The sequence below is a fragment of the Coturnix japonica genome, chromosome 17 (assembly GCF_001577835.2).
Source record: "Coturnix japonica isolate 7356 chromosome 17, Coturnix japonica 2.1, whole genome shotgun sequence".
Taxonomy (NCBI): domain Eukaryota; kingdom Metazoa; phylum Chordata; class Aves; order Galliformes; family Phasianidae; genus Coturnix; species Coturnix japonica.
This window is the reverse complement of record NC_029532.1, coordinates 4,874,311-4,899,086: the sequence shown is the minus strand read 5'-3', so window position 1 is coordinate 4,899,086 and position 24,776 is coordinate 4,874,311. Positions and strand designations below refer to the sequence as shown.

Here is a 24,776-nt window from a genome sequence, read left to right as displayed (position 1 = left end):
TCCCCCAAAGAAGGAGAATCAAACCATTACTTGGGTTTAAATCCTATTAAAAAAGAATCAAAACCAATTGTTTGTACTGGCACCTAAGTTTCTGCAACCTGAAAAATAAATCCGTGAGGGTTCCATTGTGTTAAATCTGTAACTGATCAGGAAAAGTCTTCAATTTTCATATACTCTAATATATTGATTTTAATGACCAACAAAATTTTGTGCAATAAATGCTTTAAGATGCTCATTAACCATGCTCTACCAACTGAGTTATCCGGGCTAATAATTGATTTAATGATTGTTGTCAATTTTATGAAGTAGCTGTCAAAATAGAACCAATTTTAGAGGACAAATGGACTAGAGTATCACTAGGGGCATTAATACTTATTGACCCTTGAGAAACAGCAAGCTGTGTTGGTGGTGGATGCGACAGATAGTGCCAGCAGGGCGTCCCTGCTTTCAAGGTGCACATGTTCCTCTCTCACCCATCACAGATTCTCTCCTGCATTCAGGGTCTGAAGGATTTCTTCCAGTTGTACACCATATCCGCATGGCCAGTGCGTGATATAGAGCCCAAGTGGAACACCTGCTTGGAAAACAGAATAAACTATCAAATTTAGTTCTATTAGCGTGCACTTTTGTCTAAATATGATGCATGGTTATATTTTCAGATCCCAATTAATTGGATGTAAAATAGGTATCCGTTATATGATACAGGGTCATCTCTTTGTCTAGAATTCCTTTCCAGGTTTTGTCTTTGCAAATTAAGAAAAGCTAATTAATAGGCTAATGAATAATCATAACCAAACAGTACTAAAAACATTAAAAGAGCTATTCCTGTAGATTCTAGCAATTGATTACGTCAAATCCTGTTTTAATACACATCTGAACTATTATAAAATAGAAGAATCACACAACATCCTAGCTAATGCCTTAAACTCTAAATCTTGAGACTGCATTGGTAAAACAGAAAATCACACACTATGTCAAACTATTACTAATATTATCTATAACACAGCAAGTTACAAAGCAATACCACTAAGTAAGAAACACACAATTACAATTACTATAAAGGCTGGATGCTATTTTCTGCCTTCAGATGAGACCGAACATATCATGCTGGAACCCACACAGGGCCAGTCCCTGTGGAAATATGAGCATATTCACGACCCCAAGTTGTCAGTGGTAGGGGACAGTCCCAAAGTCCTGTGGCCATATTCCAAACATTAACCATAGGCTCTGTCCTTTAGCACCGGGGAAGCCTCAAAATGACGATCCACATAAGCTGTATCTCTATGAACACGATTCAAAAAATTCAGCACAAACAAAACAAGCAAAACCTTACATAATATTTCTTGCAGTGTGTCTCCCATATTCCCCCTTTTTTGTTTATTAATAAGAATGGATTTCAATGTTTGATAAATGTGATCAGTAATAGCTTGTCCAGTGGGAGAATGAGCAATGGTGTAGTATGTTTAACAACGCCTTCTTGGAGGAAAGTTTGAGTGGGCCTTAGAGGTATACTCGCAGGCGCCATTATCTGTTTTGTTAGTATGTGGGATCCCATAGCAGCATAAGCAGATAACCAGTGTTTACGGGTGTCATGTATCTGTGTTCACCTGTATGGTGCTGTGGCAAATATGTAAGAAGAATGAATATCTATTGTTACATGTGCATATTTTAGACGGCCAAATTCAGGAATGTGAGTGACATTTGTCTGACACAGTTGAAGAGGTGCTGTGTCACAGGGATTTGTCCGAGTCTGAGGCAAAGAGGTATCAGTCAAATTATGTAGCCGGTATTCAATCATAAACACAGCGTATTGCATAGCAGAGAGGATCATTCTTAACACAGTTTTCCAATCGTGAGGGGTCATAGCGTAAGTGTCACTGTTTGTAACCAAAAGATTGTATGTAAAGGCTGACCGAACTCTGTATGTTCTTATTGACTCCCTTAGCTCCTTCACTGCCTCATATAGGCAGGGATCCAAATGGGGGACTGATTAGGAAAGGTTTGCAACGTGTCAGCATCACCCCTTAATATTGTTTCTTCTCTGCATTGCTCTAAGACATCACAGTACGCTGTAGGGAAATTTGTCATTCCTGTGTTCTTCAAAGTATCATCAGGAAGAAATGCGTCCGATTCTCTTTTCTGGATCTACAGGACCTGGTCACTACATCCCCTGGTTTCAGTCCATCCGTGTCTTTAACCACGTTACACACGGGCTGCAGAGACACAGCCGCGCAGGACGAGGGAGGGGCGGCATGGCGAGGTGCAGAGAACGACGTGGGCGAAGCAGAGGGCGGGGGTGCTGTAGAGACCGACAACGCGACGAGAGACGTGTGCGGGGGGGCAGGCGGCCGCTGGCTGGGAACGGCTGCTTGTGTCGGAGCGCGGCCGCTGTTCTTTCGTGCGCTGCTTCTCATCGTTTCCGCCGACTTCCTAATAGCATACAAGCAGCGTTGTGGGTGTTGGATTGACACTTGCTGCACCAAATCCCAGTGGCTTGGCACTCGTGACGGATGTGGCCAGTTTTTTCACAACGGAAACATTTCATGAGGGAGCTGTTCTGCGAGCGTGGGCTTGTAGCGACTGCAGCTTGGAGGGGTGCAAGGGCTGCTAACACTTGATTCTGAGAAGCCTCAGCCTGTGCCTTTAATCCTGCCCCTAGCTCTTTAATAGCCTCAACTATGAAAGCCTGAGCCCCCGTGGGCACGCTCGATAGTCTGTCTAACGCCTCCTCTATTGTCCAGTTACTCCTCAAAGTACTTAGAATGCCATGAGCTGTAGCATTACAATTCTGAAGTGCACAGTATTTTAGCATTATTTCCCTCATGTACTCTGGTACTCCAGCCTTCTCTATGGCTCCAGCTACCTTATCTAGAAACGCTCCAAAATCCTCATTTCTTCCCTGCTGGATTCCCATATAAGACGGCAGCCCACCTGGTGCCTTGATCTTATCCATAGCCTGCCTGGCCAGATACATTGACTCTCTACATTTAACTGGTCCTAATAAGGCCTGGGCCTCCGTCCGGATGAAAGGACCCACCCCTAAAAGTTCTTCAACAGTTACGTTATACAAGGGATCTCCGGGCTGCCTAACTATCACAACGCTCTGTTGGCACATCTCTTCCCAATAAGCATTAAATAGCAATTGTTCGTGCTGCGAAAAAATCAACCTAGCTATAGCGCCCGACAATCAGATGGCAAACAAAACCTGAGTACTCCAGATATATAATCCAGTATCTGTCTCGCTGGCTCACTTTTTTACTCCAAACTGACTGACCGTAGACCGCAATTGTAACAACAACTTCCAATCTAAAGCACTGATAACAGCCTGTATCCCGCCTGCAGGATCAGGCGAATACCCCACCGACAGCACCATGTGTCGCACCGCTTCCAACGCCTCACCGTCTCCCGCCTCTAAACAAGCCCGCGCCAGCGCAGCCCAAGCCCCCCCCCGCTCCCGCGCGACGGCCTCCGCCAGGTCACTCTGTGCCCCAGGGAGCGGCTCATTGCAAAGGGGGTCGAGGGGGCCGGCTGTAGCGCCATGGTCGATGCAGGCGGCTCGTCTGATACAGACGTGCAGGGAGACGGAGACGGGGCACTCGGCTCCGCAGCCACTGGCAACTCAGGCTCGGCGGCCGGCGGCAACTTTACGGTGGACACAGCAGGGGGCACCGGGCAATCTGACCATTCATTATAATTCTTATTCCTCCCCTGCACAGCACTAGCTTGTTCTGCCGCTTCCTTTCTGCCTGATATTGCCAACAAATCATTATAAACCACACGCCACCACTTCCTGCATTTTTTAGCGCCATTTTCTCCCCATCTATCATTCCCTGAAAAATTGCATCTCCAAATTTACGCCACTCAGCAAGATCATGCACTAAATGCGGATTCTGAAATAACCCTTTAGCATACCCATACACTAATAACTTAGGGAGTTCCTTTTCCAAGTCTATCCCCTTAAACTGTCTCCGCCTAAGAAAAGCGGAAAAAATAATTATATGCTGCTTGGCCTGTCCATATTTACTCACGTCGGTACCGTTGCAGCCCTCCAGGCTTCGGCAGCACGTGTCGGTCGAGCCCACCTGTGTGGTCACTCGAGACGCGGAGCTCCAATTTTAGCTCTTTCGTCGTCCGTCGGGCTGTGAAATCCGGACCCGAACCCAACGCAGTTCTTCACCCGTGGCGCCCTTTTTTCCTTATCACGTCGGGGTCACCATTTGTTGGAAGTAACCGCGGGAGACAAGTCTCATGCTATCATGGTCAACAAGCCTCGTTTATTAGGTGTTACAGCATCTCATTTATACAATCAGTAATAAGTTCATGCATATTGCAAAAGTTAAGCTCAGGATTGGTGAATTAGACATTACTTCATCTGACCTTTGTGGTTAGTCTTATGGATACTTTTTCTTTGCAGCTCTGTCTACACCTTGCTACACATCTTGCTTTTCCCTTAGGCCGTCCTTGCTTCTAGATACATATTTCATCTTTAGCTACATACCCTGTCTTTTCACATACTGATTTCTTCTCAGCTGCCTAGCCCGTGATCGGCCCTAGGATAGACCGTCTTTGTCTTTAATCACGTTCATTCTTTTACAATTTAACTAGTGGAATCTCTTCATGTCCTTTCTCATGAAGCCATTCTGCATAAACACTCTCCACACCTGCAGACAGATCTCAGCCTGCTGACAGCAAATGGCACGAGGCAGTTCTGATGCAGTTGTAATTTCACCTGTTTAACCAAGCTAGATAGCAGAGATCAACTGTAATCCTTTGTGTCTCGTACCTGGGTAAGGATGAAAAGTCTTTCTCACTACTATGGGATAGCTGATGTTTGAAGGCTGTGCTGTACACAGGTGCTCTATCAGAAGCCACAATATTTGCTTGGTGATTCCAGTTTGCAAAGCTAAACTGGGTCGTCTCTAAAGACAGCAGGAAAAACTGCCCCACACTCCAGCCCGGTCACACTGTGCTCAGTGTGCAAGGAGTTGGTTTCTGGATGTAAAGTCAGCTCCAATGAAACTTGAAGTGAGTGTATTCCAGCTTGTTGATCAGTGTGCCCAGCACAGCAGGGATTGAGGGTTACTGATGTGACTGGAGAGCTCTGGGGGCAGGAATGTCATCAGGAAGAATCCATGGTCCTTTTGGCCCAAACCTGATCCTGATGTGGGTACGTGCTCAGTGCAGCAGCAGGTGGCTTTTAAGGCAGAGGAAATGCTTGCTGAGGTATGCCACTGTTATTGAATACAATTGATAAAATACTGCTCTCACTTCATGTGTAGATTGAAGTTTATCACCTTAAATTCTGCTTGTATTTAGAGTTTTCTTTGTGAGATACACTTGGATGTAAGCAGTCCTGCTAGTCACAAGGGTTTATGATTCAGAACACCTTCCACGAAGATGAGTTTTGGCAGGGAACGTGGTTGCTCTTCTCCTCACTGCAGTCTCCCAAAGGAGATTCTGGGGAGGGATTTTCTCTGCTCTTCAGACTTTATAGTTCATCTATTACATTACCCCTTCACTTGGAGCAATATAATTGAGACTTTGTAGAATCCACCATCTAATTTTGCCACTGGCAATCTGTGGGTGTGTAAGATAGCATTGGTTCTTTTATGTCTTTCTTTTCCAATATGTAATTTCAGGTCAGACTCGCTTACCTGCTGTGCTTGTTTCTTTGTTTATTCAATAAAAAGGCTTCTAAGATGAGAGCTGTGCAGAAGATGTTTCTCTTAGGGTGCACGTGAACATGGCTTTCAAAAGGTGAAAGCAGCTCTTCCCATTCCAATCCATGTCTCAACACATGTCTGAAAATGAATGTTTAATAGAAATGAGTAGCGTGTGTGTATGAACTGTGGGCCTGTCGTATCGATTTGACCAAAGGCTGCTAAAAATGTTAACGAAGCAAAAACAGATGTACAACAGAAGTGTCAATACGTTCATCCTTTCACATGTCAGTTGTGCAATCCACATGACAGGCTGTACCAGAGCCTCAGCGTTCTGATGGCTGCAAAGAACTTGTTCTTTTCCCTTTGCACAGATGTCTCAAGTGCCCAATTTAACTTATTTACTGTTTTTATGTTATGGTTCAGAAAAATTCGATTTCTCTGTTGTGCAAGCAGGGTCCATCCAAGCTGAAGTAAATAACAGCAATTTACTTGTAGTGTTGTGCTGCCCTTGTCCTTGTGCTTAGTACTAAACCCATGGCGGAGTTCTTTGGAGGAGAGCTATTGATGGCCAAAGGTTCGGTTGCTGTAGAGAAAGCTCTGATGAAGAAGGAAGGATTTGTTTCAATAAACTCCTCTGACCTCTTCCACTGAGAACAATTTTCTCTTATTGATGTAATTCAATAGGACTTTAAATGACAAGATTCAGGCGCGTCCCTCACAGCATAAATCTGCTGCTCTGGGGATTTTCAGCTGTGTATCTCCTTGAGTCTGGAATTGAGTTATGCAATGCTCATCGCTGTGTATGATGATGGCAAGAAGCACTTGTGAGGCAAGAACTGCACCTAGAACACCTGTTCTTGCTGCTTGTAGTTCAGCACTCGCCTTTGTATTTATAAATATAACCCTGATTATAGATATATATCACTGTAATCAGATTTAAAATCTTACAGTATTTTTATGACCAATGAGTATTGATCTTAAAATCACATTAGGGAGGAAGTCATTTTGCTGTGAAAGTGCTTATATCTTCAGATATAAGCAGAGCGTTGCAGTGTGTTTGCAGTGGGGCTGAGATGGATGGCCATAGGAAGAGATGAACCGATATTCAGCTGAAGGAGGTTCCCATCAGGAACAATTAAATGCCAGGAAAAATATGAGGAGCATTGGAACATTTGCCTTCTGCAGAGATTCTCCTGCTACAAAAACCTCCAGCTCAGAGTGCGTGAATTGCCATTAACAAATATGCTTAAGTGACTAAAAAAGCAGAATACTCTTAATAAAGTGGGAATTCAGCTACGTATGACCTTGTAATCTGCTGTACATTCTGTTTATAAAGTCACTGTGTAGCTCATTGGGGCCTCGCCAAACTACATTCCCTGTCCTTGGAATCACTGCTTGACAAGAATGATGACATAAGAGAATGTCCAGATCCACATTTCTTAACGTCTCTCCCTTTTTTCTCTTAGACCTGGTTAAGAAGTTACATAAAGCTGTTCCAGGCTCCATGCCAACGCTGCGGAAAGTTTCTGCAGGATGGCCTGCCGCCCACCTGGAGGGATTTCCGGACACTTGAAGCTTTCCATGACACTTGCAGGCAGTAGCAGCACAGCTCAGCAGGTGATGTGTGTGGGGTGAGCAGTGCTGGGCTGGGAGGAGAGCTGCTGGCTTCCCTGCTGGCTCCGCTGCTGGTTCCGCTGCTGGCTCTGCTTTTGCCCCATCCGTTCTGCACTAAGCAGTGAGGTTGCACTAATGCAGTTTGCTATTTCAAAGTCCTCACTCTGCAAGATACGTGTGAAACCGATGGGTTTTGGAGGCTGGATGGGTTTGGAGAAGCATTCCTTGATGCATCTCAGCTGGAATGATCCATCTGAGGAGGTCTGATGGTAATGAACTTCATCCTAAATGTGAATGAAAGAGCCCCTGTACAGAGTTTGCTATGTTAAAGGCTTTTTTTATAAGCTCAGAATAAAATTTTGTATTTCAGAACTTGTACTTTTTCTTTCATTATTTAATCCTTGGGATTGGTGTGAGTTTTTCATAGCTGCTCTTTTATGGAAGCATTTAAACGTGTATATGCTGATATGATAAGAGTTTTGTTGTTGTGAGGCTGCTTATCTGTGCCGGTCTTTTTCTGGAAGAGATTATGGTGTTGATTAAACATGGAATTTCAAAGGCACGCGGCAGCTTGGAAGATGTGAGGCACTTTCAGAAGCTGGGGCTGGGGGGAGGAACAGATGTTTCCCTTTACTAAAATTGTCATGAAAAACGTTAACAAAATTTGCATGTATTGAGTGCTGAGGAAACACATCTGAGCAGTGACAGCGTGTGTCACTCATTTGTCCTGTTCTGGGTATGGAAGCAGGGAAATAGTTCAGCCCTTCAGTGTGGCTTCTGAGGTCCCTTTTGCCTGAAGAGCTTTTGGAGATGTAAAGATCAGAGGCTTTGGTGGTGGTGAGGTTTGCTCTGGTTGTCAGCAAGGAATGTAGAGTGGAGTTAACTGTGTTGTATGAAAGGGAGAGGAGGAGAGCAGGCAGGAGGGGAGGCACCTGAATTCAGCTGTTACCTTACAGCCCTCCTTTAATTCATCTTGTCCCAACAGCAGTTGTGCAGCAGAGCAGTTAGCAGTGATGGGAACAGAAACATGGAGGTGCTGTGCTTGTGTCAGTGTAAAAGACTGAGCTTCCAAAGACAACAGCTTGTTGTGAGGACACTGGGATGTGGGAATTCCAGCTTTCTAGGTACAGAACAGAAGCAAGACTGGCTCTTACAAAGGAGAGAGGAGGTTGAAAGAATATTCGTTGTGTATGACTTCCTTTAGGGGCACGGCATTGTGCATGAAGGATGAATGCGTATTTGCTTGAGGAGGTTGGGGGGTTTGATTCTTTCTTTTCAACTCCTTTTCCCCTCCATCACCAAACAGAAGTATTGCCATAGGAGGGAGGTAATGCTGTGTCCCATCCCACTGCAGCTGACCTACCTGGCTCTTATTTGACCCAGGCAGCCTTTGTAATACAGAGAACACCCAAGACAGAGCACCGTGTGCATCTTAGATGAGAGAGCCTTGTAAATAAGCAGCCCTGCTATCCGTCCCATTACTGCACTAATTGGGAGGCCTGGGTTTGCGATGGAGTAAGCATCTTTTTTAATAATAAAAAGGTCATAATACGGTATCCAGTCTGCTTTAGGCACTGCTGTCTGCTCCGTTTTGTTTATACTTAAATAATGGTGTAGAAAGCAAATCCCAAAGTTCACAGAAGTATTATATATGGAATCGTGTATTGGCACTTGGAGATAATTAGTTGCAGAAAACAACATCAGCCAGTTTGTGTGTTAATTGAGCCTGAAAACTTAAACCTGTAATTGGCGAGAGCCTAATGGAGAGCCATAAAATCCACTGTAGTTACCCGAGTGCAGAAATAATTGTGCTGGGAAGTGTAACATGAACTGCACGTCGCATTTCTGCCCTAAGAAACTGCAGTGGGAAGGGGTCTGCTCCCAGAGGCCCTGGGAGGGGCACCCCTTCCAGTCCCTGCAGTCTTTTTTAAGTGTAGCAGCTTGCAGTATTTCCACTTCAGAGAGTGGAATTTAACAGGATGAGCAGCCTGACGTTTTGTTTGTCATCAGAGTCTGTTGCAGCTTTTGGAACCGCTCAGATCCTCAAGGCCAGCAGTGAGGACCACGATCCCCAGGGAGCAGCTGGCTCGTGCTTCTGGAGCATCTCCTAGACATGCACTTGTCCTGATGCCTGTGCCTGCCAGGCAGCCCTCACTGTGCAGTCCGTAACAGAAGGAACAGTCTACGTGCTGCTTTGTTGTTGGGATACAGATGTAACAGAGCTGCATTTTATAACACAGAGGTATGCAAATCTCACCCAGTGCTGCAGAACAAGGCCTGGCCTCACCATGTTGGGGCAGCATCACTCCCCGGTCACTGTGCTCTGCCATCACACCCCTGATGGGCAGAAATCCCTTTTTATTTTCCCATATGCAAACCCCTCCTACTGTTCTGGTGGAGTTCGCAGGTGCTAAAGGTTACAAAATCCATCTTTTCTCTAAGAAAGCAACTTAATTAATGTGAAAGTTTCTCCCAGGAAGGGAACCCTCGGCAGATATGCGCTGCGTATCGCAGCTCCCCTCTTCCCTCCCAGCACCCCTCCCCAAACCACTTTAATTTCTCTGCCAATATTGGACAAATGTAACAGGCTGACTTTTTAATTTTCTACTCCCAGGTCTCCCTTGTCCCCTCATGCATTTTTCATCACAGCTCGTGGCTCCCTCCCTGCCTGCCCTGTGAACAATATTGATCGACTGATTAAGCCATCAAGCCGTGGCAAACAACTTTAATTTTCAAACCAAAGGCTTTTAGTTCTCTTCCCTCTCTTGTATATTTGTTCCCTCCTTATGAAGTTTGTAATGTCTCCTTGGAAACAAGCACATTGGTGGTGGTTTTTTGTTTTAAATTAGTGCCCAGGTTAATTGGGAGCTGCTCACCACCAACAGCAACCCACATGAACACGTGAGAAGGGAAGACGGGGAGTGCTGAGCACAGGTTTGGGGGCAAAGAGGGCAGATGTGGCTCTGAGGGCCGTGTCAGTGGGCACAGTGGGGTGGGCTGGGGTTGGATTTGGGGATCTGAGAGGGCTTTTCCATCCTTCATGATTGTGTGATTCCCCATAATTCAAAGCCAGATCTCTAAGGGAAAGCCTTGCTTGCTGTGCTTTGCCTGTTCTCTTTGGCGTCTCCACCTTCCTCAAACCTGTCTTAAGCTCTGATGATGATGAAGGGAGAGGAGATTGATGTGCCCTGAGTCCCAGGGTGAGAGCGTGGCACCGCAGCCTCGCTGCACGCGGCTCCACGAGGCTTGTCAGTGCTGCTCTGCGGGCTTGCAAATTGCTTTTCAAGGTAAAAGTGCAGCTTAAATAGCAGGATATTTATCTCCAAGCCTTCGAGCTCTGCATCGGGTAATGATTCTGCATTCGTGTCTTCGGTGCTGGGCTTTCAAGCAGCACAGAGTCTTGAGAGCAGCAGTGGGGAATCGATGGAAACGGTGTTTGTGGAGGACTTTCATCTTGAAGCTGCCAGTTCTGCTGCACCCAGGTTTGTGAACTTCAAAGATGAGCCAAAAAACCCCCTAGGAGCTGTGCTGCCTGCTGAGGCTTCACCCCACAGTACCAGGACCCCATGTTCTGCCCCTGGGGTGCTGCAGGGAACCCATCTGTCCTTGCCCCAAACTATGAGGTGGCCCCATTGCTCTCACTGGGACAAGAGCTGTGAGGTTCAGTAGCTGCTGAGCGTGAACTTTGCACGTTCCTATTGCTCTCTGCCTGTGTGGCCTTATTCCAGAGGTGTGCTATAGATTTACTTCAAATACATGCAACAGGGTGACAGATCAGCCTCGAGCTGCCTTCAGTGCAGGTTTTAGCAGTGAGTTTAGCACCTTAATCCACTTCCTGGGTTTCCCCCCACCCCCAAAGCTTAGCACAGGACCTGCTTCCTTGCTTGGGGTTGAGCAGATCAGGCAGCGCGGGAGCCTCAAATTCCCCTGGTTTATCACTAATGCACTACAGCAAGGCAAGGCTTTAGCTCTTCACTCTCACCTGATGTCCTTCAGAGGAGATTTTCTGCACGCAAATGGGAGAGCAGCTGCTCTGCTGGATTCCCTGTGCCCGGCTGCAGTACAGGGTCAGAAGCAGCCATGTATGGATGGGGTCGACAGCAACCCCGAAACACGGCTGCCTTAGAGCAGTTGGAGTTGTTTTCCATCTCGCTTTGAAGAGCTCAGAGTCTGGTTTTAATATCAGCTAATTAGTTCCTATCAGGACGTGCACGTGTTGTGAACTTGTTAGAGTTCTTGAGGTCATCTTTTTTTTCTTCCCCTTTAAAATCAAATGATGGGAACAAATGACGGCGCTGGGTTTCTTTCTTGTTAACATGGGGAGGCTCTGCAGGGAGGTCAGGGAGGATTCCTTTGCAGCTCGTGGGGTCTTTTGTTGTACAGTTTGACTTTTCTGTGTGTCTGAAGCTCAACAGTGGCACAAAGCACTGATTATTGGTTTGCTCTGATGAAAGAAGAGGAAAAAGCTGCAGTGTGGCAAGAGAGTGCAGATGATCAGGGTTAACACATTGAGAACGTGCTGCTGAGAATCACCGAATTGTTAAGGTTGGGAAGGAGTGCTCAGATCCCCAACCCACCACCCATGGACGCATCCATCAGTGCCACATCAGTGCTATGGAAGATGCTCTTCTCACCAAGCGGACCCTTTGGAGCCAACAGCCATGGCAAATGGCAACACAATTCAATTCTCCTGCAGATAAACCTAAGGAAAGTAAACTGTGAGTATTTAATAGGACATACCAAAGGGGAGAGCTGTGAAGCTCAGCAGATCCCCTTCATTTTCATTGTTTGGTTCCCATCATTATGGACAGGTGTGAGAGGAGCTCAAACTCTGGAGGTAGGAGAGCGCAGAAGCTGCGTTGGAAACCTCAGTGAGAAGATTAGCGTTTATTTTTAATCTGAGAATGTTTATAAAGGGTTTTCTTAAGGATGAGGGGAAGGGATGTGATCCGGCACTGTATTAGAAACTAGATCCAAATGAGAAGAGTGGGACCAGGAGGGTTCCCAGAGCCACAGCCGTGCCAGGTTGTGTTCCATAACCACACACAGCGCTGGGATTTATGGGGCGTGGAAAATTGGATTACTTTAAGATGTAAATGTTGGGAAGGGTTGTATTTTATCGTTCATCCCCGAGGTAGTGCAGGTTTTATAAAACCCTTTTTTAATCTTGGATTGATTGATGTCGATGGGAGTTTTCCATTCGGTAGATGTTGGACAGGTCCCAGGGCGCAGCGCAGCAGCCGTCCCTGCAGGGAATGCTGTCGCACCCCATGAGGTGATGCTCATGGACAAGAGGAGCTGTGTTCTCGGGCTGAGTAAAACAGAGGTAGGCAGCTGTGAGCCCCCAACACAGCGAGAGGTCAGAGATGGCTCTGGGCAAAGAGCTGGTGTTCCACTGCTGGACAGAGAGCACCTCCAAGGACATCACCAGCATCCTTTGCTCATGTGCTATGCTGAGCTGTGTGATGGAGATGGAGATGTGGGGTATGGCACAGGGACACGGGGTATGGAATGGAGACCTTGGGGTGGGGACAGCAGTCGGAATGCTGGAGGTGATGTGGGAGCATTGGGGACGGAGATGCTGAGGATGGCACAGAGACTACAGCATGGGGACCCTGGGGACAGCACAGGGACACTGGGTATGGCATGGGGACCTAGGTGATGGGGACCTTGAGGATGGCATGGGGAGACTGGGTATGACATGGGGACCTTGGGAACAGCAGGAGGGCCTTGGGGGGGTGGCACTTTAACATAGATTAAAACATGGTGACCTTGGGGATGGGAACACAGGGTACAGTGCAAGGACTTCATGGATGGTATGGGAAGACTGGATATGGCAGGGGACTCAGAGTACAGTGTGGGGACAGCATAGGGACCATGGGGAGGAGGCAGGCTCTGGGGTGTCTGTGGGGTCTGCATTCAGAGTACTGCATTTGTGATGCAGGATGAGGAGGAGTGAGCTCAGTGCAGATCTCCCAGTGCTGTTGTGCAGGGAGAGGGGCTGAAACCTGGAGCTGCTTGGGAAGAGAAAAGAAGTGGGCTCAGGCCTCATGGAGAGGCCATGGGGTGTTTCTCCCACCAGGATTTAATGACATCCTCTGCAAACAAAATGCTGCTGTGTGTGTTACACGTACTTGTATTTGCCCAGGGGCCATATTAAAGAAATATCCCAATGTGTGGTGTAATATAGACATAAATCACATCGCTTTTTTGTAATGTGCCTGATCAATCTGTAGCAGCTCCCCCTGTTATACCACCTCCCACCCCCCCCATATAATGATCTTCAGTGCAAGATTAATAGCAGCCGGTTTGAGAACATTAAGATGACATTATCTCAAAAGAGAGCAAACACCATTAGAATTAAGGGCTGTCACGGGGCTGACATTCCCAATTTCTGTGGGAAAAGGGGAAGAGCGGAGCTGGGGCTGAGCGTGGTGCAGTCTCCCCACTTGGGGAAAGGAGGAAAGGTCACCCATGCCTCATGTTCTGGGATGGCATCGTGGGATGGGTGCGTTTTGTTGACCTTCCCCCCTCTGTCCCTCCCTCCCCTCCTTCATTAACTCGGCCGTTTTCAAGTGCGAACACCCGGGCTGTAAATCTGAAGCCATTTAGCAGCTGAGGTGAACTGTGAAAAGCAGCTTTGCACCATTTGCAGATTGCTCGGTGAGCTGAGAGCTGACGCTGCTGACTCACGGGCTGAGCTGTGCTGGCAGCCCCCCAGCCCAGCACCAACACCCCCCCCCAGCTTTTGGCAGCATCCAAAGTTCATTCCAAGAACTGAAGTTTTCTGCATCCAAAGCCACCTGCTTCCCCCGAGTGCTGTGAGTGGCAGCTCTCTGTCTGTCCATCCATCCAGCCCCCTCCCAGCTCAGCATGAGACCAACCAAGCTGAGGATGCCTTGGGCAGAGCCCTGCAGTGCTGCCCCAGCACCGCTGCATTAATTGGCACAAAGGGAAATCGATCATTGCTGCGGGTGTTCTCACTCAACTGGGGCTCTTTGATGCGGTTTGATGGAGCCGGACCCACCTCCCTTTAATTAAACGTGATCCTGAAAATTAAAAGGCAAACCTATTGGCTACTAGAATTAAATCAATCCATGATCGGTAACGAGAGAATGATGGAGGGGGTGATGCCCAGCGATGGAAGGACACACTCAGCAGATGTTCTCCAAAGCCCACAGCTCAGCAGGAAGCACTGAATGCAGATCCACCCCCCCACCACCACCCTTGGCCTTCTATGGGTAGTGATGAGCAGACAGCAGCATCTGATCCCACTCCTTGCAGTGGATGGGGACACCCACAGCTCCATTGGTGCTCAGAGCCTCTCCCCGACCTCGTGTGCCTGCAGGGCTGGAGCACCACCACCTCTCTGGGTGCTCTGGGTTGTGAACTAAAAGAGGGGAGGTTTAGGCTGGATGTAAGGAAGAAGGATGGGGAGGTGCTGGCACAGGGTGCCCAGAGAGGTGGTTGTACCCCATCCCTGCAGACAGCCGAGGTCAGGGGATGGATCTGAGCACCTGGGGGAGATGTGGGTGTCCCTGTTCATTGTGGGGAGTGGGGCCAGGTGGCCTTAAAGGGTTTCTTCCAAATTAAAACAGTTTTGTAATCCTATGGAAACACTGCACGATGCCCTCAGTGCAGCAGTGGAGGGGATCCCCATTCTGGGCATGGGGTGCTGGAGGGGCTTGGAGGAGCCCATGTTCCCCTCCTGCTTCTTTTGTGTGCAAGTTATAGAGGGAAATAATAATAATAACAAAAGCAAACAAACCCCAATCCAACCAACCAAACCCAACCACTTCATCAGCAGCACTTGGACGGGGGCCCACAGCACAGTCTGGCTCAGCCTGGCACAGTGCAGATGGGAGCTCCTATATGGGGCTCCTGACTCACCGCACGACAAACAACGGCTGGCACAGAGGCGGCCATGCCCCCAGCAGCCCTTCCCTGTGCTCTCAGCCCAATGGGTCTAAATGTGCCCAGGGAACAACACAGCCATTCCCAGAGCGTGGCCAAGCAGCGGGGTGAGGAGGTGGGTGCCCCAATCAGGGTTTGCCCCCTCCCCTGGTTACTGATTTCCCATTGCTCTCAATGCACTGTGCCCTTTGATCCATCCAGGTCACCGCCTGCCAAGGGGCCGGCACTAACGATATGCTAATGAGGCTTGGACAATCAATGAGTCCTTAATCAGGCGGTCGATCTCCACTGCAGGTGCTTCTGGACTCGGCTTGCAGGTTTAATGCAGAGGGGTCTTTGGGGCAACCTGTCACAGTGGGGCTGAGCTCTGAGGGGACCCCCGATGGCATTTATAATCATCAACATTTAAAGATATAAAGGAAATTTAAGGAGCTTTGGGGGGATTGGAGCATCCTTGTGGAGCTGGTCCAGGTGGCACAGAGGGATGCTGCACCCACAGCTCACCTGTCTGTATGTATGTATGTATGTATGGCTCAGCATGGCAGAGCTGCAATGTGAACTAGACTAGAGTAGGGATGGCACCATTGTCCCACCATTGTCCCCATCACTGGGATGGGTTGGGATTATCGCTGTGCTTTCCCACCGCTGTCCTCCTTTCATCGATGAGAACAGTCTTTTCCTCATGCTTTTTAAGCCCTAATTTTCATCTTATTCGTTACTAGCGACTCATTAAGCTGGCAAGGAATTAAACGAGGTGAAATGAAAGGAACTGAAAGTAGACAGGAGGGTCTGGGGGGGGTTGGCTTTAACTTAAAAAGAGACCAGCTCGTAATCTTCCTGGATTAAGCAGGTGAGAGTGGCTAACCCTGCAGAATGAGACTTAATGAGGAGGCTGCTAATGAAGTAGAGATGCCATGGGATCCCAGGGATGCTCTGCACACATCACACATCACCCACTAGCTTGCACTGGTCTTACTGGTTTTAAAGCCACCTCCTCACACAGTCAGGGACATCCCCATGGCCCCTCAGCCTGGTATTCCCAGGTCCTCCTCCTGATCCTTATGGCCGTGGGTTGGTTCCCATCCCATCATCGCTCCCAGCCCTGCTTCACATTCAGCACTTCCCAGCTTAAACGGTGACCCTGCCTCACTCCCATTCATTTTGATGCATTTGGGATCGTAAGAAGCTGTTATTTTATGATGGATTAACGATGCTGTATTTGCTTTCAGCCTGTTTTACAGTGCCCCAAGTGCCTCAGCTATAACTCTTCCATTTATTTGCTTTATTATCCTAACAGGCTGCTCATGGAGATTACTGTGAATGCATCTCTCTCCCCACCACGTGCCCCTGCAGAGAGGACAGGGTTGGGATCCCACAGCAAGGAGAAGGCTGCAATGGCTGCTGGTGTGGGATGCTCAATGATACCCTGTAGGATGCTTTGGGATGCTCTGCAGGATGGTGCAGGATTCTAGGGGATGCTTTGTAGGATACTGTGTAGGATGCTCTGCAGAGTGATCTGCAGGCCAGGGAGCAGCTGGGGAAGGAAGGGGCATAGGAAGCCATAGCAGCTTTCAGGTGTCCTCAGTACATCTTTCCACATGCACGCAAGGAGCTGAGGGCTCAGGAGAGGCAGCGTGGAGCTGTCAGTGCTGCAGGAGGTCACATCCATCCCCTCCATCCTCCCAAAGAAGGGCTGACCTTGGAGGCAGCTCCGGCCTCACTCCTCTCTGGATGCTCCATCCTCACACGGTCCCTCTCCTCCCCTGGGGCAGATGTATTTGCGGTGCAGAACTCTACTAATAACTCCCATTAGCACCTCTGGCTGATGGACGGCAGCGCCAGGGGCCAGATTCAATTTCTGCTGAAAGCCCCAGTGCTGATTTCCAGCTGCAAAGATCAGCCAAGAGCTTTGGGGACCGAAGTGCTGGGTGGAGGGGGAAATGAGAAATGAAAGAGGAAGATAAACATAAAAGCCATACAAAACAAATAGCTGGCGGGAACTCCATTAAATCAGACGTTTTTTAAAGGAAATATTAAAATATTCACTATGTAATTAAGTACTTATTAATTAAAAAAGGAAATACGCCGCATTGAGCTGAGCGCAGCTTTAATCAAGTCAAGTGCAACTTCTTGTTTAGATCAGCAGATCTGGACCTGGCTTCCCAATACTTTGCCTTGGCTCTTCAGACTGAGGCCCTGGGAATCCTCAGACCTCCATGGGATGATTCCTAGCGGCAAATTTCCTAATGCCCCCACATTCCCTGCCCTTTGTGAGCTACAGCACTTGGTCTGGGCCCCCCACCCTGGGGGGCAGCAGAGGGGATGGGGGAGCACAGCTGGGAGCCACCATCGCAGCTCCAGCATCTTTGATGGGCAATCCCTCCATCTTCGTGACATCCAACCCTTTAATGTGGCACAGAAGGATGTGGCTCAGTGGGCACAGTGCTGACGGGTCAATGGTTGGACTTGGTGAGGTCTTCTCCTGCCTGAATGATTTCTGTGGTTCTCATGAAGGTCTTTTCCAATCTGGATAACCCTGTGATTCCATCGTGTCACGAAGGTCCTTCCAACCTCAGCAACCTGTGATTCCATCGTGTCTTTCCAACACGGAGGTCTTTCCAACCTCAGTGATTCCATGATCTCATGAAGATCCTCAATGATTCCATGCTCTCATGAAGGTCTCTTCCAACCTCAATGATTCCCCTGATCTCTTCTTTTCCAATCCAGATAACTCCGTGACTCCATAATCTCATGAAGGCCTTGATGGATGTCACACCAGGGGAGGTTTATGTTGTACGTTGGATGGTCAAGACCTGGAAGTGGCTTCATAGGGCGACATCCCCATACTCAGAGGTGTTTAGGAGAGGTGTGGATGTAGCTCTAAGGGACACAGTCAGGTCCCACATGGGTCAGATCCCCATGCAGGGACTCCGTGCCACCAGCCCCAGAGCTGTCACTATCGTGGCACAGCGGGGGTCACATTGAGCCCCATGGCAGCAGTTGAGCTGTCGGCTGCCTCTGACAACTCATCCGTCACAGCGCTGGGCCAGCGGCTGCGAGACGCCGCGGAAGGGAGAGAATTAAAAGAGGGAGAGAGAAAGAGCAATCAATACATTATTTAACAGCAGGAATGCAAATGACAAAAAATTAATGAGGCCTCCCCCCCCTCCCCCAACCCTCCTTTGCAGTGAGATTGCTGACAAATTCTCTGGAAAATATCAAAACAGCCGGAGGGTGTAACCTGCCAGAATGATGCACCATTATCTATTATTGATGGAAACCTTGACACGTTCCCTTTAAAAAAGGAGAGGGAAAGGGAGGGAGAGAGAAGGGGGGGAAAATTGCATCTAATCTTTGTTTTAAAGCTGCAGTCGCTGCTTTGCAGTCCCCTGAGGGTGGCTCAGGTCTGCACACCCAGTGGGTACGGAGGCAGCACCTGATGGTCCCATAGGGTCCATTCATTGTCACTTAAGGATGAAGTGGGGCTGAGTTCATGGAGGAGGCACTTGGGGTGGGGTCTGTGGGCCCTGGGGTGTGGGGGGAGCAGAGCATCAAAGCAGGGTGGTATAGGGCAGGGGTGGGATTCCTCCTAGGAGAATCACTCAGCGAGTCCCTAGAGTGTGTTGGCTGAGTGGGGAGAGGCAGGAGCATGGAGCAGCTATCAAGCACACACTGCAGGGATTAATACTTTATAAATGCCATTGGCCTCCTGACAAGCTCCTGGATAATCCTTTTCTTTGGCCTCTGAGATCAAAACCCTCTAAAGGGCTCAGCTCCCTCCTCCCACCTGTGCCACCCTCCCTGCTCCGTGCTGTCCCCGTGCTGTCCCCATGCAGCAAGGGATGTTTCTGGAGCTGCTGCTCCTGGGTTTCTAATCTGATTTCCTTTATTTGCAGCTGGAGCTCCCGCTGTCACTTCACAAGGTGTTGTCCTCCAGCCACACTGATTCCTCTCATCCTGGCACTGCAAGGGCAGTCCGTGCTCCCAGGCATCTCCACTCATCGCTTTGTATGCCTCTGCCATGCCCTCCTCATCTTCCCCTCTCTCCCATCCCCTCTCAAACTAAACAGTCCTAAGCCTTTTTAATCTCTTCTCATGGATTATTGATACTATTTGTTGCACTCTTTTGGATCTTTTCCATTTCTTGCTGCATCTTTGCTGAGGCGGGGGCGAGGAGTGCTGACTGCTGCTGAAGGTGAAGTTGATAAAGTCACTGTGGTGTTTCTGGCTTTGCTGTTTCTTCCACCACCACAACCCCCCCTCTGGCTTATGGGGAAGGGGCTTCTTCTGCCCATTGCTTATCCCTGGGCCTGGGGGCAGCAAGCTCAGCTGCTTCCCTAAGGGCTCACTATAGCTTAGACCCACCCACATGCAGCAGGAGCTCTGCCATCCAGCCACCACCTGCACCAGAGTTATCAGAAATTGGGCTAAATTAACCCTGAAGGGTTAAACGACTCCCTGGGCAGGTTGGAGCAACAAGGAAAGGAATTAAACTGGTAGCAATGATAGGAGAGGTGGGTGAGTGCTGGGATGGGGTCATTGCACAGCTGAGATGTTCCATGCAGGCACAACTTGGGTGAAGACATCAGCTATTCATAGAGCTGAAGGTCACCCCTGGGCAGCTGCAGGGGGCAGAGAGCAGCCACTGCAGTGCTGGAAATGCCACGTCCAGCCCAGAGCATTCTCTTCTGCTTTTCTATTGTCCGGCTGCTAAAGGAAGCTTTGTTGGCAAACAGACTTCATGGGAAGTTTCTCTCTCTGCTGCTAATACGGTGCAAAAAGAGAATAAAGAGAGAGAAAACAATAATAAAAAGAGCCCAACGTAAATTCCCAGCCAGAATCAGAGGGGTCAAGTTTAAGAATAAAAGAATAGAGGAAAAGAAAAGAAGGAGGGAAAACGGCATTAAACAACCCCTCGGTGCCGGCTTGACGACAGAGAGAAGCGCTCTGGGCTGAGAAATGATGGTTTGAAGTTTGCATCATTATCAGGGCTACGTGCCCCACATCGCCAATGCCTCTGGAATGCATGGAGTGATGGAGACAGAGTGGGGTCAGCCAGCCCTGCCCCACAGACCCCACAGGGTCCCTCTCCCCATCCTCCAGGTGCTGCTGTCTGTGCACACAGCGATGCTGTAAGGTGGGCAGGTGGCATTGGGAAGCATGTCTGCTTTTTCCATCAGGGGAGAAGGAGGGGCAGGGGATGCCCTTCACCTTCACTATGATCCATAGGGTGAGCAGGCAGGGTCACCTGGAAGCCCAGCTGAGTTTGGTGTCGGGAGATTTGTTGGGGGGGGGGAATAAAGCGAAGGCAGCAGGGCTGGGGTGTGAGCAGCTCATATAGCCGGACTCGGCCCTATTTGTGGGCTCCCAGCCGGGACTCGGAGCTCTCAGTGCCCATCAACCGGCATCTGCTGCCCTCTAGAGCCAGATCAGAGCGGAGAAGGAAAAATCAGGTGGGGTTATTGCTCAGATGGTGCTGGATGCAGCTGCGTCCTATTAACAGGTGCTGACGATCTCGTCCTTCGTTTGCTTCCACCAATACAGTTCTATTTCTCCCCAATATCAAGGGAAGAACGGGAGCAGTTGGAAAGACCCTTTCAGATCCCCAACCTCAGCCCACCCCACTGACCCATCCCCTAGTGCCGCATCCCTGGTGGGGATTTGGGGGTGGTGAACGGGGCACTGAGTGACCGAACCTCAGACCCTGCAATCGGAGGGGAACAAGAGGGATGGAGCTGTGAGGGAGCAGCCCAGGATTGATCACGGAGCGGCACTAGAGGGCAGGAGAGCCCCGCTGTGATCCTATTTGATCCTATGAGCTGATAACGGGGCGGAGCGGAGCGGCCATCGCGCCCCGCCTCCCTCCACGCCCCGCCTGCAGTTCCCGATGTGACCAGCAGGCGGCGCTGCGGCCCGGAGCCCGTGTTACGTGTGTGGCGGGAGCCCCCGGGCCGCCTCTTCCCGTCGCGGCCCGGCGGAGCGGAGCGGGGCTGGAGCTGCTGCCGCTCCGATCCGACACAGCGGGCACCGCGGTGCTTGTCCCGGATCGTGACCGGCCGGCGGCAGCGGGAGGAGGCGGCGGTGGCGGCGCCGTGGCCCCTCGCTGTCTCCTGGCGAGGCCGGGCCTGAGCGCCGAGCTCGGATCCGACATGTCCGGCAGGATCGAGAAAGCAGGTGAGTGAGTGAGCGGCGGGTGGAGGGGTGTGAGCTGTGCTGATCGCTGGGTTCGTGGTGGATTTCCTTTATTCCCCCTCCCCATTTTATTTCTATTTCACTATTATCATCATCTCAGGCTTTGTGCTCGCTGCTCCGCTTCTCCTTTTTGTTGCCTTTTTATTCGCCGTTGTTTTGTTTCCATCCTCACCCCCCCCCCCCACTCCCCCTTTCCTTTCCCTTCCCTCCTTCGCATCGTCCTTACAACACACAGCAAAGCATCACCCTATTCCACGCTCACTGCAGCGCTTCGAGGCCTACACGCTGGATTATTAGTGATTAATTGCAACTTGTCCAACTTTCCCGGCTGTGTGCATACAACACAGGGATGGGTTGAGCTGCTGCCGTCCCTTTGGGGCTCAATGTGAGCCTGCAGTGCTGCTTTGGAAGCACCCAGCCCACAACGTGCAGGTTGTGATGCTCAGCTGTCATTGGAGGTGCCCCCTGTGCCTCCCATTGCAGTCCGGGGAGAGCCTCGATTAGAGCTTTGCAAGCTGGTGTTATTGACTTTAATTACGTCGCGTTTAATTAGCAGAGGGGAAAATTATAGATGCTTTTTGGTGGTTTCTTATTGTAAGGAGCAGCGAGATGCTGCCGTGCAGCTGGGGGAGTCAGATGTGTGATGTGCAGCATTGGGGCTTCCCAGAGCATTGGTTTAGAGGATCCCTGCTTCAATAGGAGCAGGAGCTGCCCTCCATGGCTCTGATGGCTCCATCCTGGTTTGTTCAGGCTCCTGTGCTGTACAAGGCAATTCTCTTGTGCTCAGGTTCTGGAGCAGGCTGGCAGCCGTGGTGTCAATGCAGCACATTGAGCTTCCAGCTCTCAGCACTCGGTGACTGTGTGACAAGTGTCCCATATCACGGGACAAATGCTGTTCCAGAAATATCAGAGGTTAATCTGGTGCACCATCCCTTCCATAGCATCGCAGTGTAACGCTTTGCCTTTGGTCCTGGCTCTCTCTTGTCCAAGCTTACTGGTGTATCGCTGCCACTTCTCCTGTTAGAAGCAGGGAATTAGAGTTGGGACCAGCTCTAAACTGCTGGCCATTCGTTTCTATTAGAGAACCTGGCTTGGGGCTTTAGCAAACGCTGACCGTCCTATAGCCAGCAATTGCAGATGTGAAACTATAAGTGCTCATGTTTTGTTTGTCAGTAACCCAGTGAGAATAGTAAATAGGATCCGCCCCAGTGAAGCAGCGTGAAGAGTTCAAACACTGGAAGATGACTGTGTAGACACACACAAATGTGGTGTGTTTCCATATAGAATAGGACAGAAAGGGCCCAGATAACCATAGAAAACCTATAATGCTGCATAGAGAGCCGGCCTTGCAACACACTGAACTCCCATTGAAGAAGTCAAGACATCATGCAGGATCCGTGGCCAGGTCAGTGCTGTGTGTATTGGGTTTGAAGCCTTAATGCGGAGGCTTAATGCTGTAGTGGGTGTGGAGCGTAATGGGGATTTGCTGAGTAAGAGAAAGTGTATTTGGGGAACTGTGCTCTTCCAACTGCTTGTGTTGGTGTTTCTTTATGGAGGGGGGGTATTGAGAAAGGGACAAAGATAAAGGAGGTTTGAATTGGAGGAGAAGAGTTGGGGAAGGTCCTGTGTGCCTCTGCTCCCTGGGTTTGTAAATGAAACACATTGACAACACTTACCAAAATACCAAAGTAAATGATGATACATAAGAGCTCCTGTCCACCAAGGAGAAGAGGATGGGGCTCCCTCAGGAGCCTCCTCTGTGCTTGACAGAAGGGCCACTGTGGAGTGATTCATAGCGCTGCTTTGGAGTGAAGGGGATCCATCTGGTAGTGCAGAACAAGGCGGTGTGTTTCAGTGTTAGCAGTTCTAGAGTCTCTGCTTTTCAGGCTCCAGCCAGACTTCCAAATTCCTTCTGAAAACAGAACCCCTTTGACCCGAGGAGGAAGAACAGCATCCGGCTTTGGTTGTTCTTTGCTCTAGAACTGATGCATCTGTACTTTGGGTCTTAGCTTACAGAAGATACTTGTTCCTTCTAAAGCAGAGCTGCCAAGAAAGCGGAGCAGGCCACGGATCCTGCTTGGTTTCCCTGTTACCGTGGCAATACGCGAATCCCTGTATTTATTTACCTGCTGGATGACATGCTTCAGGGAGCTGAACAATTCTTCATCATACAGAGAGAAGAAGAGAGCAGTGAGACACCGCCAGGTCTGAAACACAGGCTTTTGCACTGAGGGTATCTGTTCATTAATGCCCCGTATTAAAACCAAAGAACATATGGATGCTGTATCTTGAAGGTTTATTCTACTTGATGCTTCCCATCGTAATCTTGTGACTTCTTGCAGGCTTTTCACATCCTTGTCAGTAATCCTCTGCTAAGGGCTGTCTGAGACCAGCATTCAGCTGCCTGGTGTTTCAGTTGTCTCCATTCAGCTCAGGACCCAACTGGAGGTATTCCCAGCACACCAGCAATGCTGTTGTCTTCACCTTCATCTCTGAAGTCTCATCCAGTGTTTGTAACATAAACACCAAGGGAGGAGTCCTGTTCTTAAGGAAAGCAGCTCAATCCCAGTGATAGATCATTCCCGTCTTTAGGGGACCTTTGCTGTTCATGCACAGCCTTGCATGCAGTTTTATACCATTCAGAATCATACTTGATGTGTAGTTCACTGGGATCCTATTTCTACAAATGCTATTTTTTGGACTGCAGCCATCACTTGGGTCAATGAAGACCCAAAATCATCCTGTATGTGTGGGGCTTTTTACACCCACACAGTTTTCTGCAGTTTCTGTTTTCCAGTTGAGGTTCAGGTGAGTTACTGGGCACAGTTCTGCCTTGGTTCAGTTGTGCCCTCATTGCTGTGCTGTGTTTTTGAGTCTAAGTGAAGGCTGTTGAGTTTGTTAGACCTACATTGGACCAGCAGAAGTGGTTTCTGTGGTGATGGTTTTCAAACCAAGTAAGGGGTGGACTGCCCAAGGAGGTGGTGGAGTCACCGACCCTAGGGGCATTCAAGGAAAGACTGGATGTTGTGCTGAGGGACATGGTTTAGTGGCAGCTATTAGTAATAGGTGAACGGTTGGACTGAATGATCTTTTAGGTCTTTTCCAACCTTGTTGATTCTATGATTCTATGAAGGAGTCAATGCACAGCCCTGAATGCTGTGTGCTTCCAACCCTTCCTTCCTCACATTGCAGTTCCTGCTGCAGGCTGTTCAGACAGCAGCATCCCACGTGTGTTTTATTGCAGCTTGTTTCGTAAGCATCAACAGTCCCATCTCATTCTGCATAGACACAACACAGGATGATTATGTGCTCCATAAGAAATGGTACCAAGGGTGGATTTTGCATCTTTTGGTGGGTCAGTGTAGGCTTGACAGGTGTTGTGGTGCACAGCAT

General features: G+C 49.1%; 2 protein-coding genes across 7 annotated transcripts in view; both read left to right on the top strand.

The window, feature by feature from the left end:
• MED27 (mediator complex subunit 27) overlaps positions 1–7,649 on the top strand; it is an 87,899-nt gene extending 80,250 nt beyond the window's left edge. For 3 of the 4 annotated variants that reach the window (XM_032448063.1, XM_015879300.2, XM_015879299.2), the window contains one exon: positions 7,130–7,649. In XM_032448063.1, coding sequence (XP_032303954.1) covers positions 7,130–7,264 — 135 coding nt within the window. In that variant the 3' untranslated portion in view covers positions 7,265–7,649. Of the gene's footprint in view, positions 1–4,667; positions 6,307–7,129 lie in introns of those variants that run through there. The other variant, XM_015879301.2, reaches the window with a different exon arrangement.
• Positions 7,650–21,101: 13,452 nt separating this feature from the next.
• The window catches only part of RAPGEF1 (Rap guanine nucleotide exchange factor 1), a 66,901-nt gene continuing 63,226 nt past the window's right edge, over positions 21,102–24,776 (top strand). The window contains exon 1 of one of the 3 annotated variants that reach the window (XM_015879001.1): positions 21,102–21,365. In XM_015879001.1, the coding sequence (XP_015734487.1) occupies positions 21,341–21,365 (25 nt within the window). In that variant the 5' untranslated portion in view covers positions 21,102–21,340. Of the gene's footprint in view, positions 21,366–22,579; positions 22,789–24,776 lie in introns of those variants that run through there. The other 2 variants (XM_015878999.2, XM_015879003.2) reach the window with 2 other exon arrangements.